The 25596-nt window shown below is 33.1% G+C and overlaps 2 protein-coding genes across 4 annotated transcripts; one reads left to right on the top strand and one right to left on the bottom strand.

Moving 5' to 3' along the window:
- Positions 1–2200: 2200 nt before the first annotated feature.
- Positions 2201–6568, top strand: LOC108332525 (vacuolar protein sorting-associated protein 9A). Its single transcript, XM_017567825.2, has 6 exons — positions 2201–2436; positions 2769–2916; positions 3566–3736; positions 4264–4440; positions 5393–5693; positions 6110–6568. The coding sequence occupies exons 1-6, from the start codon at positions 2261–2263 to the stop codon at positions 6364–6366; spliced, it is 1230 nt and encodes a 409-aa protein (XP_017423314.2). The 5' UTR covers positions 2201–2260; the 3' UTR covers positions 6367–6568.
- An 873-nt stretch (positions 6569–7441) lies between these two features.
- LOC108333997 (peroxisome biogenesis protein 5) lies at positions 7442–20770 on the bottom strand. Of its 3 annotated transcripts, none has more exons than XR_008246036.1 (17): positions 20519–20770; positions 20310–20438; positions 20046–20175; positions 19082–19275; positions 18235–18486; positions 17244–17360; positions 15668–15835; positions 13954–14147; positions 12813–13059; positions 12056–12140; positions 11593–11702; positions 10236–10460; positions 9686–9751; positions 8878–8972; positions 8692–8775; positions 8290–8459; positions 7442–7720 (listed from the first exon to the last, which is right to left on the bottom strand). XR_008246036.1 is itself a non-coding variant. In XM_052870385.1 (16 exons), the coding sequence occupies exons 1-15, from the start codon at positions 20633–20635 to the stop codon at positions 8694–8696; spliced, it is 2211 nt and encodes a 736-aa protein (XP_052726345.1). In that variant the 5' UTR covers positions 20636–20770; the 3' UTR covers positions 8024–8459; positions 8692–8693. The 3 variants fall into 3 exon arrangements, 1 of the variants encoding a protein (XP_052726345.1); XR_008246035.1 differs by having other exon boundaries at positions 7442–7978; XM_052870385.1 differs by lacking the exon at positions 7442–7720 and having other exon boundaries at positions 8024–8459.
- Positions 20771–25596: the final 4826 nt, after the last annotated feature.

Consider the following 25596-nt stretch of genomic DNA (forward strand, 5'->3'; position numbering starts at 1 on the left):
CATGTTTATCTTTTCTTAAACAAAAAGGGCCTCAGAAATAAATATATATTTTTTAATAGAGTAGTCATATTTTTGAATTTTAAGTATTCCGATTCTTACAATTCTCAAAATACAATTTCACTATCAATAAGATATCCGGTGTTATCTTATAGAATTTCACTTCAATTCATTATATAAATAAAAAATGAATTCATTTAGTAGTTTGAATGATTGATTAATATAATAAAAAATAAGATATACGGTGTAATCAATATAATGTTGCTAGATATGTCAAAACGTATTGAATACCCATTAATTATTGTGGTTGTAAGATTAAACCCATTAATATGCATATGAATGACTAGGTTGGCTTAACTTTGAAATTTTCTTTTTATTATAAGTAACTTTATATAAAGGTCACATTCTCTCATCCTTCCCTCTTTCGATTTTTAAATTTCTTTTGTTTTTTGTGATAATCTTTTAAGTCAAACCTTCGATGAGTTTCAAATGTCTTGGTCAGAACTACTTGTAGTTGAACTGTCCTTCCCTTCTAACATCCAAATACATAAATCAAATTGATGAAGATCTGAAAAAGATCAATCAAAAGACAGAATACAAAAAACGTTGAAGGTAAGCCAAACATAGAAGTTCTTTTTAAAAATAATATGAATCCGTCTCACATTCTTATAAAGAAAATCTAAATAAGAGAATCTGCGTTATCTAAAGTTCTCAGGCTCATTATTGTCTCTAATGAGAAATACAAGACAAGTCTCATATTGAACAAATAGAATATCTGGAATAGGTTATATATATATATATATATATATATATAGGGGTTTGCTAACGCGCGTACGCCTATTTTTCAGTTGGTACATTTTAGCAATGTGTACCGGGTTTTAGTAGACAAAAATATCCTTATATATCATGGATTCTAAGTTTTAAGGTTAAGGGTATTTTAATAATTTTAATTCTCAAAACTAAAAAAAAAAAAAAAGAAACCCCCCAAACCCTTACTCACCTCTCTCATTCCTCTCAACCCTTTCTCTTTCATCTTTCTCACTCCAATCTTTTCTCTGTCATCCCTAGTGTAGCCCCAATTAAAAAAAATCAAAAACACTTGTCGTTAAACAATCTTACAAAAAAATGATTTTATAATGAGTTTTCATCTTATAATTTTTGTCTTATCTAATTTTATCTAATTTTCACAAGCATAAAGGAATTGGTAATTGACCTGGAAAAAATCAGAAATACTCGCTGTTAAACAATTTCTTACAAATAATGATTTTATAATGAGTTTTTATTTTATAATTTTTGTCTTATCTAATTTTCGCAAGCATAATGACATCAAAGGAATTGGTAATTGGCTTGGAAAAAATCAGAAACACTCGTTGTTAAACAATTTCTTACAAAAAATGACTTTATAATGAGTTTTCATTTTATAATTTTTGTCAGTATATAATTTTATCTAATTTTTACAAGCATAATGACATCCGAAAGAATTGGTAATTGGCCTGGGGTTTTTTTAGAGATGATGATTCAACATATGTAGATGATGAAATTAGAGAGGTTAGTGAAGATGGTGAAATTGAAGAGATCTTGAATGAACCTTTGTCTGAAGGTGAATATGTCAATGACTCAACTCTTTACAAAGCCAAATTGTTTAAAGGCAAGTGTTTCTGATTTTTTTCAATTGAAGCTACAATAGGGATGACAGAGAAAAGGAAAAGGTTAGAGTGAGAGAGATGAAAGAGAAAGGATTGAGAGGAATGAGAGAGGTGAGTAAGGGTTTGGGGGGTTTCTTTTTTTTTTTTTTTAAGTTTTGAGAATGAAAATTATTAAAATACCCTTAACCTTGAAACTTAGAATCCATATATATAAGGGTATTTTTGTCTACTAAAATCCGGTACACATTGCTAAAATGTACCAACTGAAAAACAGGCGTACGCGCGTTAGCAAACCCCATATATATATATTATAATTAAGTTATATATTTAGTAAATGTGATATTTTTAACATATATCTTTATTGATGATATCAAATATAAATGACAATGTGATTTTTAATATATGTGTTTACATATCCTCGATATCAAAATATAGATGCCTAAATAGATAAAAGAAAACCTTAATTTCACAAAAAAATCTTAATTTATACCTTGGTGTAATATCCAATAGATGAGTTGACGAATAAGTAGAGTAAGTATCTGATACTGGTGGTTGCATAAAATGTGAATCACGTGTATCTCTTTACCTAATTATTTTCCTCTGTTTCATTCTGCAACATGCTCCCTCTTCCTCTGTTTAAGTTTCCATCTCTCTTGAATTTGGATTATTCCATTGACATCAACAACATGAACACGGAAACTACCATAGAGTCAGGATCAACAACGCCTTTCACTGATTTTCTCAATCGCATGCATCACCCTGCTTCCCTTGACCTCGTTCGATCCATCAAGAGGCAATCACCACCTTTCACTCTGTTTTCCCTTTTTCATTTTCTTTTCTTCAATTGCAATGCTTTTGCTATACATTTTTTCTACTCTGTTTATGCATTCAAAAGTTGTAAGAGAAACCAGTGTGCGTTTATTGTTAGTTTTATCATCACTACAACGTTTACACAATGCATCCAATTTACCTTATATTCCAGTTGTACAGTAAGATACTTTTGGGTCGATCAGAAAAATTATTCAGTACACTTGAATAAGCTTTGGTGATGAACTTTTATGTTTAAATTTTGTTTTTGTCTTATTTATGCTTCTATTAATCCTGATGGCAAATTAATTTTATCAGCTTTATAGTATCATTTTCATTTTACCAACCGAAACCTGAAAATGATGGGAAAAGAGCTCAAGATTTTTTTCTGTCAATGGAAGCAGCAATGAGAGATCATCCACTTTGGACAACTGCCTCTGAAGAAGACATTGATTGCGCCATGGAGGTTCGTTCATCAAACAATCATAATCTTATAGCACACTACATCAATTTAATATATTAACAAATCAACAGAGCTCTATGTTACAAATGTGTTAATGGAAGGATACACAGTATTACCTTTTTTACAAAGATAGAGGAATTTAGAATATTTCAGACTAAGTTCAAAGAAGTAAGTTTAATTTTTCCTGTTCAAAGTTGCTATTCTCTCTTCTTTTTTCTCGTCTCTCCTTCCTTACAGAAACACTGCATATGACAACAACTTGCTTCTCCATTCATTATGTAACACACAGATTGAACACCACTTAAATATGTTATTAGATTAATACTGTGTAATGTTAGTGAATTTTCTTTCAATGTCAATCAACCAAATATTACCGTTGGCAGGTAGTTATTTTAGAAGAAATTCACCGTACATAATGATTTGTGATTGAATAAAAGTACAAAACTACTTTACATTATTAGTGTCTTTGTAACGGAGTATTATGTAAGTTCCTTAGTGAAAGTTATTAATGCAACACTGTGTAAGTTGATATTGACTCTCTAATTCATATTTTAAACCAGAGCATAGTGATATTTATGCTTGCATTACATCATGGAGGGGATGTTTTTGATTTATTATATGAATATAACTACACTATGTATTTTATCTGCAGGGTTTAGAAAAATATATAATGATTAAATTGTTCTCTCGAACATTTTCTGCTACTCCTGAGGATGCAAAGATTGACTATGAAATCTCTGAGAAAATAAGCTTGCTCCAAACCTTTCTGAAGCCTGAACATTTGGATATACCGCCAATTCATCAAATTGAAGCCTCATTGCTGGTATGCTTTATTCTACTAAAATTACAAAGAACTATAATTCATTCTACCAAAATATGTAAAAGTCTTTTATGTGATTTTTAGTAAAATTTGAAAACATTAAGCATATAGAATCATTATTGTAAATGAATGTTACTAACAAGTTGGAATAGTATGACAGTTCTAAGAATCAACTGATTTGTAGAATTCCCATTGTAATGAAATATAGAATTTCAACACAAGGTGAGTGAGTGTGTGCATTGTGTATGCTTTGCGTTTTAGAGGACTATTAAGTTGGGGAATGTTAAAATATGGTATAAAGTTGTTCATGTGTTTTCATTTGATAAATTAAACTTGTAGAATAGTTGTTTCTTGATTTGAGAAATCCTTAGCACCATATTATGTGAAACTGTGACCGGACAAGCAGAGGATTTTTGGAAGGAAATGGAGTTTAAATTGCAAGAGTTAATGCCAATTCCAAAATTTAGATAAAAGGCCTTATAAATTAGAACTATTTATAAGTATTGACACCATTTTCCTTTTTCACTTAGCTTGCAGAGAAAGAATTGCTGAAAATCAATGCCTTCAAAGCTCCCCATGAGAAACTCTTGAGCATTTTGAATTGTTGCAGGGTCATCAACAATGTGTTATTAAATGTTGCAATGTCGGAGCATGTTCCAGCTGGGGCAGATGACTTTCTTCCTATGCTCATATATGTTACGATCAAGGCAAGCCCTCTTGGTAATAAGACATTTTGCTGGGTGTCAAATATAATTTTAGGATCTTAAGAAGGTAGATTTAAGTCTAACTCAACAAAATCGATTTGTAAGATGAGATTTACACTCATTTATATATTATAAATTTGTCTTATCTCTAATCGATATAGAATCTCTAATACTGTCTCATACAAAGACATGATCTTCAATGTGGAACTAAATATTAATGAGTGGTTTGATAACTAGTAGTACGATAGATTGAACAAACAACAAGTTTTATTATAATAAACTTTAAAACACTCTCATACCAGGGGTGGACTTTAAACCTAACTTTTGGCATATAAATAGATGTAGAATTCATCTTACAAGACGGTTTTGTAAGATTGAATTAAACTTAAATTTTATTCCTGAAGATAAAATAACGAGACAGTCTTTAGCTTATATTATAACAGTATTACAGAGTGTAGAAGATGCTTTGTATCTAATTCTAACATAACATCTTAATCTTTTTTTGGTGTTTGTTGACATCTTCCATGGTGAGATGATGGTATGTTGGAAATCCAACATAACCTAGTGATATAGGAAAAATCAAATTCTAAGAGTTTTCACTAATAGTGAAGTAATTGTTTGCAAATTATTTGATGTCAAAGTAGATGTGAAGACACAGAACTCATGAGTAGAGATACTGACATGATGCTGTATAATGCTTCAGTCCAACTTACTAGTTCTATGTAGAGAACTTTAGTCATATGATTTTTTTAATAAAAAAAGATAAGAATATGTTGTAACAGCCATGACTGGTAAATCCTCATCATGATTTCGGTAACATTGTCTTGATCCTATAAATTGTGTTTTTGATTAAATTTGAACTTTCCTTTCATTGAGTTTTGGTCGCTATAGGCTTCACTTTACACTACCCTTTTTGACAGTGATTGATTTATTCCTTTTGGTTTGTCACTTTCAGGCAAATCCTCCAAAGTTGCATTCTAACCTCAAATTCATAAAGTTGTTCAGAAGGCAAGCAAAACTCGTATCAGAAGCTGAATATTATTACACAAATCTAGTGTCAGCAACGTCATTTATAGTTGACTTAAATGCCAAATCACTTTCAATGGACGAAATCAAATTTGAGGAGAGCATGCAAGCAGCCAAGTTGATCAATAAAGTCACAAATGAATCATCCTCTACATGTCAAATGAGCCAGCAACAGAACAACGAGTGCAGTTGCTCAGAGAAAATGCCCCACAAACCTGATGCTACCGGAGGTTAGAATAACTTGTTTTCTTAATTATGTCTCTTTTAGTATGTGTAAGTGAAACTGTTTAGTTTATTTAAAAAAAAAAACAATTAGTTTGTTAGTGTAACTGATTGAAAAAGAGCTTTTCAAGTAACAATTATTTTCTCAATCAAAATAATCCATACCAATCAGGCACGGTCATTTTTGATAAACTTTTAATGAATACATATCTAAGTTAAAATTAACTTATGTTAAGAGATCAAACAAAGAATAAATATTTATGTTTTCTTTTAAAAAATCTGTTACTTAACTTCTGAAAAATCCCGCCACTTAACTTATTTAAGACCGAAGAAGTTTGATTTATTTGATTGAACTCTCTAATTTTGTCGATTTATTTTTTCTGTTTCTATAAATACTTGTTGCCTTTACTGTAAAACCTTGCAGTGTTTCAAGTTTTACAACATGGATCAAATTATCCTTACATGGAAGCAAAGAGCAAAGGGCTAACAGTTGGAGATGTGGACGTGCTATTAAGTGACTATAAGGATTTAGTTAGTAAGTGCACAATTATGTGCAAAGCTATTAGTTGTCTTTCGACATCAGAGAGAGAACCCCTCCTTCGTCAGATAGAGAAACAAAGTGCAGGAACTCTGCTTTCACAGCATGCAGGGATCAACACAGCCACCCACCAACATAATTAATTTACAATTAGAATGCCACTGTTTGTACATATCTACCCTACAGTTCATTAGATGTGTATGGGTTACTAGAATGTTTTTCACATTGTCAACCAATCAGAAATCATTGCTGGTATAACTTACGATAATTGTGTATATGAAAGTTAATAAAGTTATTAACCATAAGATCCATTGATCTGTTGACAACGCAAATACAATTGTTTTATGTTTGAATTAAAAAATGTTAATGGAACGGCACAAGGAAAATAAAGATTGACAACACAAGTTTAATTTTTTTTTTGTTGGATAAAAATGGCAAACATAGTTGTGTTATATCTAACATCTTACCTTCTCCAACTTGCCTGTGCTGCTTCCAACCATGAGCTCCTTTAACGTGAATTCCGTAAGATAGAAATAAAAGATGAAAACATATATCGACTTGTTGATATAATTACTGGGAAAAACACAGCCGAGAATTCAAAATTGTTCTTCAAGCAATGGTGGATCATCTTAGATTCCTCACTTTTGCTTGTAATTCTTTGAAATATAAAACTACCATTTATTCAAACGAAAGGGTTACTTCCTCGCCTTTTCTCCCTTATTTGCCTCTTCCTTATTTTTATCTACCAACAATACCATTTATATAGAAGTTTTTTTTTATCAGGCCATTTAGAGAAGTAACACATGTGAATCAATATCCAAAAATGAGTTTCCAAAAAAAAAAAATAGAAAGTCGGTAACATATGGACACCCTCAAATACCATATCTTTCTTCAGTTAGAACCTTTGCTTCCATCTCTACCATACTTCATGACCAATTATAAGGGTTGGTACTTTTTCATTGGATCTCCCAAAGCACTCGGGACAAGTCGTGATCGGATAGCAATTACCGTCCTTGTGTTCATAGTGCAATTTTTTAATGATACTGACGAAAACTCTATAAAGAATTTTTTAAGTAGCCAGTTTGAATAACTAGTTCATTACAGATAAGTACGTTAAATAACTACTTGAAAACTTCCGAGTTAAATGATTTTAAAAAGATGAAGATACGTAACACCAGAACATGGACTACGTTAAAAGCTTCATTTATAAAGATGAAGTATGCTAAGCTTCATTTATAGATAAAGATATGTATTCTACACACATGCACATATATATATTTAGAGAGAGAGAGAAATCAATTTGTTCTGAAAAAAACAAAGAATTGTTCTGTCTTGTGAACCACCAAATATTGGTTCCTTAAAAATATATATCGATTACTTTTAGGAACAGTGCACAGAATTAAGACCCCATCCATGATCCATGACCCCTAATAGATATTCCTCATTATTTTCTTCTTCATTAACTCCGCCATTGTTATCGTAGTTGGTCCTCCAAACCTTAATAAAGAATAAGAGTTGTCTTACACTCGTGACAACCAACATAAAGAACATCAACATACCTTACATGATAGATTTGGTATGAAGATTTAGCCTTTAACAATGACAAAAGACATCGAGTATGTGCAGCTTTGGTCTTTCACTAAGCGAAAAGACATTTGAGTAATCCACATGCTGACATCACCAGAGGAACACAACTTTTTTTGTTGTACAAGTACTGATATACAAGATTATCCAAACAATGCTAAACCTTGAGTGCTGAATACATAGAGATAATTAATACAGTATAATTCTCAAAAAGGCTAATTAAAAAGTGGGATGGTCATTAAGTTATTTATAGTTTTGACAAATTAGATACATAATATGTGATTAATCTTGTATACTTGTATTTATCTACATACACGATAAGCTCAACTTTATTATGGAACGTCGCATTCCTTAACTTTAGTAATGCAGCTGTTCTCTGACAAGTAACTTTTCTAACATTAAGAAATGGAGTCTGTAACTGTGCCTATTTCATAATATACACCATATGTTCAAAGATTGATAGAATAATGCATCGTATTCACCTGCAGGCTTAGTCACTTGATCGCCTTTCAATTCTTCTAGAAATATCTACGGAAGCAGACATCTACTGCGAGCTTTAATGTCAGAAAATGTACCATTTACTCATCCAAAAGTATTAAGGAAAATTGGGATTCATGTTCAAGCAACCACCTCGACAGTAGAAGAGTCCCTCCTGTAATTCACCCACTCAGAAAAACTCGAAGCTTATTTAAATTTATGATAATGGAATTTGCGTGGTGTTCGTCAAAACTCATAGAATCAGCTTATTACATGTCCATAAGTTGTTTTCAACTTATTTTAATAAGCTCTCCAATAAACACAAAAATAGCTTTTATTTAAAAGGTTTTCAATTATAAAAATAACTTCTACAAAAGAGCTTGATTAAACTGTTTACTCAAACGCACCCTTACTGTAGAGGAAACTCCTTCTGGAGAAGGTCCAAATTACGACTATCACAAGCTTCCAACATGTCATTCCTAGAAGCACAGCTGGAAAATAGGATGAGACAGAAGGTAAGTCACGAGAACAATTCTAGTCAGTAAAATCCTGCAATACTTCTCTCTGTTAATAATGTATTATAATATCATTACCTTAATGAAATTCTCAAATATTGCCATGCATTCTCTGCTTTTGGATTCATGGCAAGTGCTCGAACATAATATCGAATGGACTCGTCATACATACCCTGTCGGAAGTGTGAAAGGAAGGTAGGTACAGTAAATTAGTTTTATCATGACAATTAAGATACAACATATACTTAGCAAATTAGACAAAAAATAGAGAAGTGGAAATTGGTAGAGTTAAATAACTGTCATTTTCATTCCTCCATCTTTGACATCTGTCATAGAATTGAGAGCAACTCAACTTTTGGGAAATTTTATATGGACCCCACCCAAAAATCATTCTCTTTTTATCCTCTCAAACAGTAAAAGTTAGGTATTTTCATCCTATCTTCCTCTCGCTTTCTCCAAACAAGTATAATGGAAATGGTGCCTTTCTCCAACCATTAAGGCAAACAACTGCACCATAATATCTCCACAACAGAAACTAAACTTATCCAAAATATTTGACATGCTTCATTATTCCACAATAAAAAGAATCGCCCCTAACATGTTCCAACATACTGCATAGATGGGCATCCAAATGTACACCCACCAACAGTACAATGTACTGCCCCATGCTTTGGAGAAAATATTGAAATCCAGAATAAAAATTCATATCAAAGTTGAGTTTTTTTTTACTGATATAGCTGTCATACAACAAAATACTACAGTTTTACATTTGCATGGCATAATACAGTTACCATAAAGATAGTGAAAACTGAAATGACAAGCAAAATTCGACTTCTAACTTGATATGTACGATACATATAAGATAAATGCCCAGCCGGGAACTGACCTGGTTTGCATAACTGATACCCATATTTGCCCAAGCACGAACATAGTTAGGCTTTAAATCCAGTGCCTGAAATGATTATTGTTTTAGTCAAAGGGAGAACTGCACCCGACAAAGAATAGATTTGACTAAAAGAAATAGATTGCACGTTCACTCCAAAAACAAAACTTTACAATACAATTATAGAAAAGGCAGTTAACTGGCACAGAATGAATAAAAGACCATTTGACTGTCTTCTTCATATTATTGCGACAACTATTTTTTTTTGGTTACATGCAAAGGAAATACATAATACTCACTCATACATTTGCAGCTGGAAATATCAGTACATGAAAATAACTAAAGAGCTAGTGATATACCGTCAAATAAGCAAAATCAAGGATTTGGAAAGACACATGATAAACTCCCTAACTTATAGTTCGAATAAACGTCCCCGTCATGCTCACACATTTGATTTCCGAAAATCTTGACACAATAAATTACATTTGATTGACCCAACTACATTAAAGCTATAGGCTACAGCAATAGCAGCATTAAATTCTATACACAACACCTGTTGGTAAGCCATTATTGCATCAGCACTTTGAATACTATTTGCTTGTGTAGCACCCAGTTTGTTCCATAATGAGTAATCCTGTGGCTTAAGTTTCAGTGCTCTTTCAAAAGATGCAATAGCTTTGTCATATTCTCTGGATAAGTTATACATGACCCCAAGAACTATGTGGACATCTGCATCATCCGGAGACAGTTCAGCAGCTTCATTGAATAACCTAGCAACCTGCAGAAAGGAAAATCAATCTTTGCTATTCTTAGATATCATATTTAATACTCCCTTTCATCTCATATATAAGCAAAAATAACTAATTTCACACCTATTAAGAATGGTGGTTCATTCAGTATTCTTGTTTTCATATAATATGGGAGTACATTTTCTAAACTATCCTTAATCACATGTTGGAAATTCTACATCAACTAGGAATAAATTCAAATTATAATATATAAGTTGGGTGCAATCTTTTATAAGCCGATTTTGTAAAGTTGAATTAGGCATAAACACATTTACTAAGATGGCATTAAAGCCATATAGAGTTTGTCCTAGTCAAGTTCCATGATATTGTTATTAGGCTCCTGTTAGACCACCCACAAATATCTAATTTCACGTTTAAGATATTCATTCCTCAGCATGAGGAATTATGTTGGAGATCTCACATTAACTAAGAGTAAGGTAAGATTATAATATATAAGAGATTCAATCTTTATCTTACAAACCGGTTTTGTAAGCTTGAATTAGACATAAACTCACTAAGATCATGTTTATTGGAGATGGTTCCTAGAATTAATATATTGGTATTTGAAAATAATACATTAAATAGAACTTTGGAAGTTGGAGTTTGCTCATATTTAAGTTCACTTAACATGGCAATTTTTTCTTATGAGTCTAGAGGTAATACATGTTAAATAAAGAAATAGCAATCACTAGAAATGATAGATGCGGTCACCACAATTTAGAGATTTGATTTATTCTTATCCCTTTGACTTATTTTGACACAACAACTTCAAATCCCAGATAGAGGCCTAGAATGGCAGGCTTAAAAAATGCTAGTGGTACAGGTTAAGCACATTGTGGGATGGCTGCTATTTTAAAATTTTGTTATTACTATTATTGTTTAGTTTATTATACTATATGGTATGCTTTAAATAGTTCATTATATTATTATTGTTGTTATGGTTGTTGTTTAGTCGATTGCATTTTTATTACTACACAAAACACCCAAAAAACATGCAAAGACAACACATCCCCACAAGGCGTTTCAAATACATGGACAATGTATGCATGAGGTTTTTACAGCCCACTGCTGTATTTAATAATCCCTTACACAATTCCCAAACAAGGTAATCAATCCACTTACATCAGCATAGTACAAAGAATCAGACATCTCAGGCGGGGCAAGTGTTCCATATTTTGGGTGATGCCGCAACCATCCATATAGATACTTCAGTGCAGATGTTTGCTCTAGTTCTGCAAATATCAGCAGATAGCTCAATATTTTATATCTAGGAATACAATGGAAAAACCTACAAGTCATTTGCATCAATGCTTTCAGTTACAAATTCAGTAAAAGAGAAGACAAGTACACAATGAAGTATAAGAATCCCTCCAAAGCAAGCAATTACAAAATAAAGCAAATATATTTGCGCATTTAAATAAATATCCAACTTTTAAAATTTTCACCGAAGAAGGATTCCAAAGCTGCGTAGGAATGTGCATATAAAATTAACTCAAGCATCAAGGATTAATGTGACAAATGATCTTTAATCTAGGTCGCTATTATTGTTATTCATCCAGGCAATAAATCAGAAGCCATTACTAACCATTTGTATGACTAACACCAAGAGCAAGAAGCACCTCCAAGTTTGTCGGGTCAGCCTCCTGTGCACGCATCATTGCTGCAATAGCCTGTGTAAGTTTAAATAGTTTTAAAACAGTTAAGTTTTAAAGTAAACATTTGAAAATAAGAGTGATGGGCTCAAAGGAAAACATGGTTAAATTGTGATAAGTGCTGACAAAAAGAAATTACAGTGAGTAACAAGGGACAAGGTAGAGAATAAATTATTAGTCTTTTACCATGTAGTCTAATATAAAATCACATGAAATGGCTGCATAAAATGTACATTGAAGATTTGGCAAGTTTCCATGTTAAAACAAGACCTCAGAACAGCAAAAAAGAGTTCAGAATACGTAATGGAATAACAAGATTTGTATTCAATTGCACCTAAATGCATTCTACAACTTATGAAGATAATAATTTATTATTTTTTGTATATATGAAATGGCCAACAAATATACTATACAATATTTTGCAAAATGAATTGGAAGCACAAAAACTATATATCTAGAACAATCATCTGATGGTTTCAGCAAAAAAGCAAATTTGAATGGCATAATACATTGAACAGAAATACCATCTCTGCCATAGACTGTTGAAATATAAATTCAAACAAATTAATTAATAGAATTTTTTGTTTTGTATCACAGGTGTATGCCTCCAGAAAATTGCAACTACACAATAATACATGGGATTGCAGACTACCCAAACATGGGGATACCATCAATAAGGCTTAACCGAACCTGTTGATCATCATCATTCTCTGCATGTGCTATTCCAAGCAGTCTCCATCCTTCAGCATTTTCAGGATTTTTTATGACTTCCGCTTCCAATGCTAGAACTGCTTCACTTAAAAGTCCTTTTCTGAATAGATCTTGGCCTTCTTTTAGGGGATTTGGATGGCCAACATAAGGGTTTAAATCTGAAAAGACATACACACCCCTCGAACTGTCTAACTGCTGCTTGGAAGCAACTTGCTCATTTAGGAACCTTCATATAACCCCAAAGAGATAGTGATTAATAAAGCAATAACCTCCCTCGCTGGCATGTAATATCTTTTATGCTAAAGAGAAAACATATGGCATAACCGAAGCAAAAAGAGAAAAACACAATAGGAAAGGAACAAGAACAGCCACTTTTTAATGTTAGTGAAAGAATAGTTAACTGATGAAAAAAGTGAAGTACATTTAGGAGAATTGTTATCCTCCTGAGTAACCAAATTAGACCAATCAATAATCTTAACCTTAAATAATATCCAAGATTCTTTTGTTCATTATGGACCATAAGAATGGGCATTTAGTTTGACAAATATTGTTAGTCAGCATCTATATTTTGAAAACAAAAAGTCAAACCAACATTCAGTTCCCACTGATTCAAATGAGCATTGAATGGTGCATAATTTTTACAAAATAATTTCCCAGATCCCATCCAAGTGTTCATAGTCAAATCTTCAAATAAAAATAAAACCGAAAAGTAACAGATTACTTAGGCTCTAAAGAAGGTGTTTCTTTCTCAATCTTAATCTTCAATATTTAGGGGCACTCCAAATATTTAAAAGAAAAAAAAAAAGTCTCACAGTTCTCAATTAGACTCAAGTGTTTGAACATAAAAATAGCAATTTTATTAAAAGAATTCTGGAACTTATGTATAATATGTGATCCAAAACACTAATAGTAGCCTAAGCTCAAACAAGGAGTCTCCTCCCTCAAACAAACTTCAACAATCCCCCAACTAAAAGTACACAAGATGATGCATAGTTATGATTCTTTCAATGTATTCTTATTACTTAAAACAAAATCTGTTGTTTGTCACTCAATCCAGTAAATAATTTATTTTTGTTGAAAAAAACAATTTTAGTTCAGTCTGTTCAAAAGTTTGACTTACTCATCATATGCTTGTGCCCAACTATCAGAAGTTCTGTCTCCTAAGGCTGCTTCACCTAACTGCTGACCAAATTCATCTGCCCAATCATTAACATTCAACTTTGAAAATTCATTAACCCACTGATCATCAGTTGTATCATGCTGTCGTCCTTCAGTTGCATATTCATTCACCCATTGATCAGGTCCATGATAAACCTAGAAACCACAAGTCAGCATTAAAAAAATTTAGGAAAAGGCATTGTCAATTAATTAGTCCTAATTTTCTAGGCACACCAATGATTTCATTACTTTGTTTTTAAAATAAATCAAGTCAAAAGTAAACTGACTGTGAGATCTATCAGAGCTGCATGCATATAAAAGGGTGACTTCATGCATCTCCCACCAGTTTTGGGTATAAGGAGGTTCAAATATATGCATGCAAACCCTTATGTATAGAGAAGTTGCTTTCATGATTCAACCCAGGGCAGACAAATCAATCTTACCTTTGCACCCAAGGCTCCCACATCAAAACATTAAGTAAAATGGAGTCTAGGAATAACAACAACCAACAACCTAGTCAAACAGTTGCTCCAGAGTTTGCATACAGCCTTACAATCATAAATAAGAATACATGTAATTCAAGTAAGAATACATATAATTCTGCAATTTAGTAGTCCCAGAATTGGAAAAAAAAAAAAAAACACTCTCAAGGATCAAGACCATAGAACCCATGCTAACATCCACTTCCCATATGAATATAGTTCTCAGGAACTCGATAGAAAACTTGGATAACTTTTCTGAACAAATGGCAAAGTATAAGCACCAATAGGCAAGGAAATCTCCTTGTCATTCACAGTCAAAGCCTTCAAAACCTCATCTGAGTGAAAAAAAATCATCCAATTCATATATTCTTCTCCACAAAAACCCAAATTACCATAAAAAGACCTGGAACCTAACCTCAAGAAATTGCTAATAAGTTAGAAATCAACTTATTGAAACTAGAATTCAAGTAAGCCTCCCAACTCTTACAAACACCATAACAAAATTTGTTCTGCAACTCCAGCCCAACCTAGCTAAGATAAACTGAATTACAAGCCTTTCCAGCTTATTTAAGCATTTTATCCTCATAATACAAACTTCCCTTACTTGTATTAAATATGAAAACACTAACCCTGAATTTTGAAAGGATGTTTACATATAATGAGTCAAATTTTGCATTATTGCACCGTTTATACAGTCCTTTGGTTCCAATTGAAGTGAAATGATAGCATTTTCTTCTTTAACCCACGACTGAATATGGGATGGGGTAGTTATCTTAATCTCTCTTACACTCTAATGGGTGCTTGAAGGGAGTTGATTTTCCCGTCCTTAACAGATACTGAACAACCTTGCTGCATTTTTTCACCTTAAGTATTTTCTTCCTTCTGTTCAGGAGTATTTTAATCTTCACTTAACTTGAACATTTCCTCTTTTAATTCTATAATTCAACTAAATAAAGAGCAGCTGTGCTACTTAGCACTTATTACATAAGAGATTAAGATCTATGTGGTATATCATTATTATTCAGTGTCTTTACATGAAGGTCCCCTCCTCACATTTAGTTTTATAACCAAATATACAGTTAACCATAACCAAAACTATATCTTGATATATCAGCCTTATAATGGAATATATGCCAATCAATAATATAAAACAGTTGCAAAAGAATAATATGGTTCCATGCTCAATGGACATGCCTTATCATTTAAATATTCTCCAGCCCATGCATGACCACGATTATATTGTTGATCATATTCTGTTGCCCAATCTCCAGATGCAGGTAATGAATTCTCTTTGACCTGATTGTCATCAATAATTAACTCACCACGGCTCATCTTCGACACAAATTGAAGGAATTTTGAGTTCTGCATAGCACAAAAGCATGTAATTGATTTTATTTTATTTTTATGGAGGGAAAGAAATGCAACAACAAAATAAAACACTCTTCTTAACAAGGGCACATGAATGTTATAGTGCAGAAAAGATAAGTTCATCAATATTAATCAGAAAGTTGTTTATTCCATCCATAGGGCTTTCAAGGATATCCTTCAATAAAACATTGTGGCATAGCCCGGACAATCTGTATAATCAATATTTTACACAGTTTGTCCCTTCACAATCTTGTCATCTCCCTTTTCCTGATTTTTAAATAACTGAATAATCTATAAAAAAAACAACCGCATATTTCTAATGCAACCAAAGCACAATAGAATATAACAATAAGAAAAATGCAAGGTATTAACTCAAAACCTACACAGTACCTTTGAAAAACAACAATGAAAATACCAGACACAAGTATAAGCTTTAACACAGAAGGAGACCAAGAACACCATTCCATGTCAAAGAACTCGTGATGGCTGAGATACCCATCTCAGCATTACATTCTGGGCCTAAAAATCAAATATCAGCATCACCAGAATACTATTCCCACACATACTCTTGTTAATATGTTTAAAAGTTTGAAAATAATCATAAAATTAACGAGGGATCACAGTAAATATTAACATATGAATTCCCACACATTACAGGCCAAAAGATCAAATATCAGCATCACTTGAATATTATTCCCAAACGTTACTCCTGTTAATATTTAAAAAAAAATCAAAAATATTTTAAGAATAATTATCGCCCATTATAAAATCAATGAGAGATCATTGTCAATACTATTCCAAAAACTCATGTTATCCTAAGTGGCCTAGAGTCTAGAATCATGTCCCGCTTCCAGAAGCACCAAATGATCTTTCCCATCCTGTAAATATTATACTGAATAAATTGAATATAAGTGAGAAATCAAATGCATTTGAATGTAAGTGAGCAATCAAATGCATTTTAATGTGAGAGACAGATGGAGAATGTGTGGTAAGTACCCAAACAGTTGGGGCACCCTCAAAAGCTAGCTAGTGAAGGAAAGAGCTAAGCACTTAAATACTTCATCAACCATCCCATATTACTCGATGTGGGATATAGACATCCCCATAATAACCAAGTTCTATCATTGTCCAAGACCAAAAAATTGTGTAGAGAGCACCTGAAATTAAGGCTAAGGAACACAATGACCATACATCCCGAAGTTTTCAAGAGTAAACAATTACCCATTAAGGGATTAATGTATAAACATTTCTCCCAAATTTCTGTTTTAGTTATCTTGGTTCTCAAAAAAGAACAAAATGATAAGGGCGTGTAAATTAGCAAAAACACAAAAACTAATGAACTACTGTCTCATATTTTGATGTACTACATTGGAAATATTAAAGTCATGTGTAGCAGAGAAACCTGAAATTTAGGATCACCATTTTGGGCCAATGTATTTGCAAGCATACGAGTCTGTTCCATTGCAGCAAAGTTTGACATGTTCATACCTTGCATTTGACCTACTGATGACAATTGGGACTGCAAAATGATTGCAAGAGAAAATATCTTAAAATAAGAAATGACTTACAAATAACAATTTATAGTCAGGTCCAACGAAACATTGATTATTTTCTACAAGTACCAGTATAATCCAAGCCCAGTGTCACCAACATCAATACCAGCGAAGAAAGAAGGCATTGCATCAAAGACACGTTCTATAAAACAAGATATGATGCATCCCTTCATTTTTTAGTTATATGTTCTTTCATAACCTGTTTATTTGGGTTCTATTTGTTTTGGATATTCTGATTGAAATTATAATAATCTCAAAACAGAAAAGAAATAAAGCAGCCAGATATTCTGAAGTCATTCCTCAAATTGCACTTTCCTCTTGATATGTGTGCTACAGGTGATGGATGCCAACAACGACACCAATGAAGAAATAGGACATTGCATCAAACTTAAGAAAATTATTTGGCAAGAAAGCCCGTCGACAGAAAAAAAAATGTAGGATGGTGAAACTGAATTTTAGAGGAATAGAGCTACAATGGAAGAAAAAGCTGTAGAAGCATCATGATAGCCCAGGAAAATCTAAAATTAGAACTTGGAAGTGATGCTCAGGAAGTAATTTCCACTGACTAAGTATATGATGAAGTTGTTTAGGAGATTCCGTGAATTGACCAAAAATGGGTATTAGAAGTAACATTTTTCAGACTGTATACAACCTTGAAGCATAGATAAGAGAATAAATCCTTAATGTTTGCATCAACAGACAAATAAGTACAAGTCTCCTCAATAAAGTTCAAAGATTTCAATTTCATTATTAATAGGCACAATACTAATATAATTTGCACATAAAAAGTGTAATTAACTTCATATTATGGCTATAAATAGAACATTAAAAACTTCTCACGTGTTCAAATTCAGACGCCCAACCATTTGCACCATGTTGTTGCTCAAAGGAGTTAGCCCATGAATCAGGATTATCATATTTTCCCCTATGTTGACTAAATTCAGTAATCCACCCGTCTGCAGCAGGAGGACCAGGTCTCATATTGCCTTGAGATTCATTCCAGTAATCCTCAAGCTCCCGAAATCTTTCAGGCATAGGTCCCTTACCACGGACATTGCTATCAATATCTAGAGAGCATAGAAGTGCATTTACCTGAAAAGTAGTTACATATGGTGAGCTCAGAGTCAAACAATCAAGAAAAAGAATATAGGCAAAAACATTTTTTTTTTAAGATAATGAAGCAAAATATCTGGTAGAAATCATTACTAATCACATGTAGATAGAATACATATCACTGCACATGCTTTATAAAGGGAAAGATTGGCACACTCTAGAGGAAGAGCTTTTCTAATTTTAAGTAAAACTTTGGTGAAGATATAACTTAAGAACGAAGTGATGCTGATTGACATTTGACTCAATAAAATAAAAGGTCAGCCAACGTGTATGAAGAAACCGCTATGGTATATGAGCAACTCCCAAGCCCATATAATATAATCCAGGATTAATTATCAACCAAAAAATAAATAAAATCATTTTAGCGAAACTCAAAGGTAGGTTACATGGGAAGAACATCTTGAGCAATTACACCAGAGCCTAGGTAATCATCCTTGCCCCTTTATCAGTAATCAAATATTGAAGTCTAAATCTCTAATACACAAACAACTAAGTTTTTTCTGTTACTCTTTTCCCTCAACGACTACGACTAAACTAAGTGAAACCTGATGAATGTATTCATGAATTCCCTTACTTGTGCATCAATAAATTCTTCACTTTTATCTGCAAAAAGATGTCTGGCCATTATGCTGCTACGGTCTCGTATGCATTGTTTATCACCTTCAGATAAACCCAGCATCGGAAGAGGGGTAGGATGAAAAGGCACTCCACCACGGCTGCTATCAAGAAATGAGTGCAAAAAACTCGATAGAACTCTTTGTGGTGTCCCTGCAGAGAAAACAACATCAACTCCACACCTCTTCTTCTGTGCTCAGTTCTCAATGCATTCAAATAAAAAAATAAAGTCCACGGTACAACCACCACTAATTACAACACCTCTACTACAGCCCACAACAGGAAACACCATACACAACAACCAGAGCATGGCAAGTCAAAAGAATAACATTATTTTCTAAGAGGATGTTTATAAATTGTATTTTCACTTTATTTTCTGTTTTCTAGAATCTATAAAGGAAAAAAGAATGCAATTTAAAACAGCCACGGTAAAATTATTTTCTAATAAGAGCTGTTTTGTTCAAGAAAACATTTTCGGTTTATATTTTCCATTTTCACTCCATTCTATGTTTTCTAAAGTTTATACAGGAAAAAAGAACACAATTAGAAACAGAAACGGTAAAAAAAAAATCACTTAATTTCGTTCATGAGAAACACTACCAACACTATCTAACACATTCTTTTCCCCTGCTGGACGAAATTAGCTGAAAATCACAAAAACTGTCCAGTCCTTATTGAATGAACAACGCTCTTAATTTGGCAGGTGGCACTCATGTCTGAAAGAACGTTTTCTGATTTTATTCTCTGTTTTCACTTCATTTTCTGTTTCCTAAAGTTCATTAAGGAAAAGGAAGACAAACAGTAAAAACATAAAAACCTGTCTTCACTTAATCTTGCACAACCTATTGAAAGCCAACAAAATGAAAACAGAAAACATTTTCTCACACCAAACAATCCCCTGGACCAATCCAAACACAACCTACCATCCAATAGCTGCTGTTGAATCGCCGGCACCAGTTGCCGCGGTCCGGCAACCCCGGCCTCACGCTGTATCTCATCCCACGTCTCTTCCATCCCATTCGCGCCACGGAACCTATGCAAAAACTCCGAAGCCTGTTTTCGGTCAAAAAAACAATTACAATAACTCAAATCACTCATTATTGAGAAGTATGACATGATATAACATTATAACAAACACACACACGGCACAAACAATCACAGACACAAGAATCCAATCCAAACCGAACCTGAGAGTTTGCATCCAATAGAGGCTTATCGAATTCGGAGCCGGGAAGATGATTGACGGGAAGAGCAGTGGAGTAAAATTGAGAGGTAGGGTCAGTAGGAGTGGACGTCGGAATCTCCTTCAGCCTCTCCTGTGATAGTTTTGCGACCAAAAAATCGAAATCAGTGATGAGTGAAGAAAGAGTAAGATAGAAAGAGGAGAAACTAAGACCTGAGTTTTGGAGGAAGAGCCAACAAGAGCGTTGGCTAGAGAGGCAAGAGGATTAGCGGAGGAAGAAGAAGAGTCACCGCAAGCGGCAGCACCCGAAACGAGGTCGCGCATCGCCATGGCCCACCGTTGCAGTTCTCACCCTTCTGCCACTTTTCTTCTTCCGATCGGCGGTGCCTGTTCTGATGGTTTGGTTGGTGTGGTGTTTTTTTTCCTTCTTCCCCACCCTCGTGGGTTACGCTGTTTTGTTATCTCTATCTGCGTGCTATGCTTGTCATTTTCTCTTTTATTCATTTTTTGTTTTTATTAAAATTGTATTTATTATTTAGATTAATATTAATAAAATAGAAATAGATGACAAAATTTACCTCCATTTATTTCGATAAATTGAAAAAAAGATGTGGAAAATATTAAATATATTATATAAAAATATTTAATGAAAATTAAAAAACAAATATTCAATTATAAATATAATATCAATATATTTGTGTTCAAATATGTTTTTAATTTAACAATTCTTGTTGCTGCTAGAGAGAGAATCCATCCCATTTCACACTAGATTTTGGAGAGAAACAAGTTTTGTGTGGATCTCACATAATTTGTATTATTTTCTTTTCATTTTCATCACAACCAAACTATAGAAAAAAATATTATTTTATTTTCTTTCACTCATTTTCAATTCATTTCCGTTTTAAATAGTCCTAGAAAAATATAGACTTGGTCATTTTCTTAGCAAGATGTAACTTTTATGTAATAAACAATCAAATTCACTTTCACTAAACAGTTTTATAATGAAGTATCAATAATTTTGAGTTCATGTATAACTAATAATACGAAGTGTAGAATCACTAATATTAACATTTTATTCGTTAATTTATGAGTTATGCATTATATGAAAATAAAAATGTTATTAGCAAGTAAATCAGGTTTGAGTATTGAGTATAAAAAACGATGGTAAGTGGACTGATATGATATTAAAAATGGTCACTCGTGTTATTTGAGATAAATAGTTATTAATAAAGTTTTAAATAGTTATTTTTATAGAAAAAATATTATTATAGATAATAGTCATTAATAAAATCATGTTTTACAACTGTTGTTGTAGAAAATCAAAGTAAGTCCTAGAATTAATATCTTTGTCATTTTATCGTAATTTGCAGTCTTAAATGATAACAATATGTGTATAGACAAAAACAAAATGCACAGAAAATAGTAAGTTAAGGAAGTTAAATAAAACATTAAAAAATTCACGAATTATTTTGAGTTTTTTCTTAGTTTAGAGACAAATTTAATAACAAGTCATAATTTTATGTCTAAATGGATAATTTACTGTATGTTTATGAAAATAATTTATTTTAATAGGTGATTAAATGTATAATTAATTATTGTTATAATTGATTATAATCAAAATCATATTTTTGTTTGAATAGATATGTTGAAAAGTGTTTGTAAGTTCATTAATTCATTTAAAGGAAAATTTGTAATTGTATAAGAAGATTTTTAAAGAGCCATTAGTTTTATTATTTATTTATTTAAAAGTATTTTTTAAAGTGATTTTTCTTTATCATTTCATAAATAATGATAAAGTGATTTTTCAAAGTGATTTTTTAAAGTGATTTTTCTCTTTATGAAGTTGAAAGAGAAAAAATCTAAAAAAAATAATTATTATAAATTGAGCATTTTCAAATTTGTAAAATAACATTTTAAGAAAGAAAATACAAATTTGAATTTTTGCTCATACATACATCCAACACATTATCACAGAGTTGAAAAACTTTATAGATTGTTTTTATAATAGGTGATGTGACGTCCCAAATTATATAAAAAAGCATATAAAATAAAGATGTCATCATGCATAATATAGGAAAGGAATAAAGAGTAATTATAATTACAATCATTCTCAAAGTTACTCCAGAATTTACACTTAAATAAAATAAAGTCTAAATTGGAAGCTTAAAAAGGAAAAGTACATCAAAATACAGGAAATAACTAATAACACCCTAAGGAGACTAGGCAACAACATTATCCTCATCTTCCAAAGTTGTCTCCAAAAGAACCTCCTCGACATCTGCTCCCATCCAAGTGGATGATCATCGCAAAAGAAACATACACAAGCAACACAAACAAGCAAGGGTGAGCTAGGTATAAAAAACATGTTATTCAATCACACACGGCATGCAAAATTCACTCAAAACATGGTAAAATATCATCACAAGACTTGTTGCTTTATAAACCGACTCGTCCAGACTAGAATGATTACCGAGCTATGGCGGGTTATGCACTTGTGGTGGCCTCTACTGCTTTGCAAAGCCGTTGCCAATGGGTTCCACCCTACCACACTCACGAGGTTAGTCCGTTCCGCGCCCTGGAGCATACTGGAAGCCTTCAAGACTAGGACCTCCTGCTACTACTCACCACATGATTCAATCCTCTCTACTTGAGAATGATTGATCATTGTAGTTTCAGGAAAACCCCCAAGACTGAGCTGCCATGAAATCATTCTGCACACTACTAGGGCACCACCATGTATCCTCTCCTTAAGGATCATGGAATTACGTCCATGAACCATACTATCACTTTGAAATTTAACTCAAGACATAAATAACCAATTACCATCATATTATCATAGTGAATCCACACATATCTCATACACTCGCATACCTCCAACATAATCACATAATCACATGATCATATCATACTATGCATTCCACACACTGGATTCAATCAAAGGAAAACAAAAGAAGAGACTTGACCCAAAAGGAATCGCACAGCGCACCCCTACTCGCAAGGCGAGACCAGTGAGTATAACTCGCTGAGGCTACAGGTCTCAGGTCCCCTCGCATAGCGCACCCAGGTCACTATGCGAGAGCGTAGACAGAGAACACACCCCCAAAACTTCTCGCTATGCGCCCATCTCGCACTTCGAATTAAATAGGAATTGTTCCAGACCCTCACCAGTTGCACCGCGGCTAGATTCGTTATGCAGATCGATAGACAGAGAGCAACACTCTCTGGTCATTCGCACAACGAGTGACCAAGACAGTGACCACCCTCTACAGGGTTTTGCTATGCGAGACAACTTGCATAGCGACTCTGCATAATCTGCAGAACGTAATTTCTGCAGAATTACCCACTCCTTACCACTTCTAGGCCTTTCTTTCAACTTCTAATACCTCTAATTCATATTTTGTACCTAGTTAAACTTGTCTAGGTGCCCATAAAGTGTTATTAACATGATTCTAAAGTAATCAATACCTAACTTTTAACTTAAACTCCAATTTTATTAACCTAAGAACCCAATTTCAATTCTACCATGTTGCACATGACTTTACTCAGTTTTATGACCCTAACCAGTTCTAATTGACTCAACCAAGCTAGCCAAACTGCCCAATTGGTCATCGAAGAAGAACCCAATGTCTGAACGCATCAAACTCACCTTTGACGCCAACACATATGACTAGTCACAACTGACTGGATCAGACCAGGGCTGCTCTATGATCAGGGATGTGCCAACTTAGGTTTTTAAGGTTCCTCTATCCTATCAACAAAGTACTCTCAACAAGCCACAATTAATTTATCTAAGTCATCCAAACTGTCCTATGGTGTCCTAGCCTCCAATTGCCCCATTCCAATGCATCACTTCCCCTCACATTAACCTAAAGTAGTACCTGTACACCCACCCACTATGCGTATTAACTATTTTACAGAGTTCTTACTCCCAACCAGAAATCCATTACAGCCAACAAACTCATCCAGGTCAAACAATGTTCAGGACACCATGGTTACACAACTTTCACACATTCAGCAGATGCAATTCAACATGCTCCCACTAAAAATATAACTTAACAGTAAATAATCACAAATTATCAAACATACACATCATATAGTTCAAACAAAACATAACTAGCTCCCCTTACCTCAGAGTTGAACTACCAAGCTCACAAGAACGTCCCTTTACGGTATCTCACACAACGAGAACTCAACCAAACCCTACAAACCACCAAAGTGGTGACAGCAACAGCTCTTAGAGCTTGATTTGGCAGAAAGTATGAAAATGAAACCCCACTAATAACATGCAACCAGTAACGTTGCATGCCCTAGGTTCTAAGATAGTGAAAGAAAAGGGAAACGACTTACCGGTCCAATCGAAAACGTCTGAGCACCTTCCAACTCAAGATTGAACGGTTTTAGGGCAAAGAGTCTTAGAGAAGGTGCTCAGACGTTTTCGATTGGACCGGTAAGTCGTTTCCCTTTTCTTTATAAGGCCATTGGGCCTGGATTATTTTATTATTAAAAAATTAAAACATAAATAAAAATAAGTTAAATCGAATTTCATCATATAAAATTATTATTTTTCTAAAAAATAGTAAAAAAATTTAGAGTCTTTTAGTTTTTGGGTTGTATGTATAGTCTTTAAAATTTGTATATATAGTTTAATAATTCAAAATGAATCTTTGTTCAATTAGAATTGTTAAGATGTAATTAGATCATTCATCTTTCTTTATGCAGAGATGGTTTTCTTTATTATTAAGAGTGCCAGAGACTTTGTGTTATATTTAAGTAAGGAAAAACATATATTTAAAATTTATTGTATTTTTGAGTGAGATTGTTGTTGAATTTTTTATTAAGAGAGGTTGAATTATATAAACTCAATGAAAGGGTTAAATTGATCATTTAGGTAAAATTGATGTTTATCTCGGGTTTGTTTCAAGGATTTATAAATCTGGCTCAATTGATTTCAATTGGTATATTTTGAATTGGTTAAGGCTTCTTTGGCTAGTATGAGGAAAGAAAAATACATGTTGAGGTCAATCAAATAGATTTACAATTATGATACAAGTTATGATTTATATAGACTCGATGAGTGAGTAATTTACTCGTTGAGCGATAACATAATTCGCAATGTCAATGATGCACGGGGAAGCTCCTTTTGCTGGGCAAGGGAATCTCTTGTCGAGTGAGAGCATTCTATTTGAAAGTTAGAGAAATATAAGTGTCTCACATGTGGAGAGAAGTTCTAAAAATTGCTCCTAATGATCTTAAATATTGAGCAAGTGAGAAACTCGCTTGACGAATTTTTA

Source organism: Vigna angularis, chromosome 11, assembly GCF_016808095.1.
Source record: "Vigna angularis cultivar LongXiaoDou No.4 chromosome 11, ASM1680809v1, whole genome shotgun sequence".
NCBI classification, from domain to species: domain Eukaryota; kingdom Viridiplantae; phylum Streptophyta; class Magnoliopsida; order Fabales; family Fabaceae; genus Vigna; species Vigna angularis.

Coding starts and splice junctions, on each gene's coding strand:
- LOC108332525 (XM_017567825.2), top strand. CDS start 2,261: ATGCTCCCTCTTCCTCTGTTTAAGTTTCCATCTCTCTTGAATTTGGAT. Junction 2,917..3,565: donor ACATTGATTGCGCCATGGAG/GTTCGTTCATCA, acceptor TTTTATCTGCAG/GGTTTAGAAAAATATATAAT. Junction 4,441..5,392: donor TCATATATGTTACGATCAAG/GCAAGCCCTCTT, acceptor TGTCACTTTCAG/GCAAATCCTCCAAAGTTGCA.
- LOC108333997 (XM_052870385.1), bottom strand. CDS start 20,635: ATGGCGATGCGCGACCTCGTTTCGGGTGCTGCCGCTTGCGGTGACTCT. Junction 20,176..20,309: donor TATTGGATGCAAACTCTCAG/GTTCGGTTTGGA, acceptor GACCGAAAACAG/GCTTCGGAGTTTTTGCATAG. Junction 8,973..9,685: donor GTATCAGTTATGCAAACCAG/GTCAGTTCCCGG, acceptor CACTTCCGACAG/GGTATGTATGACGAGTCCAT.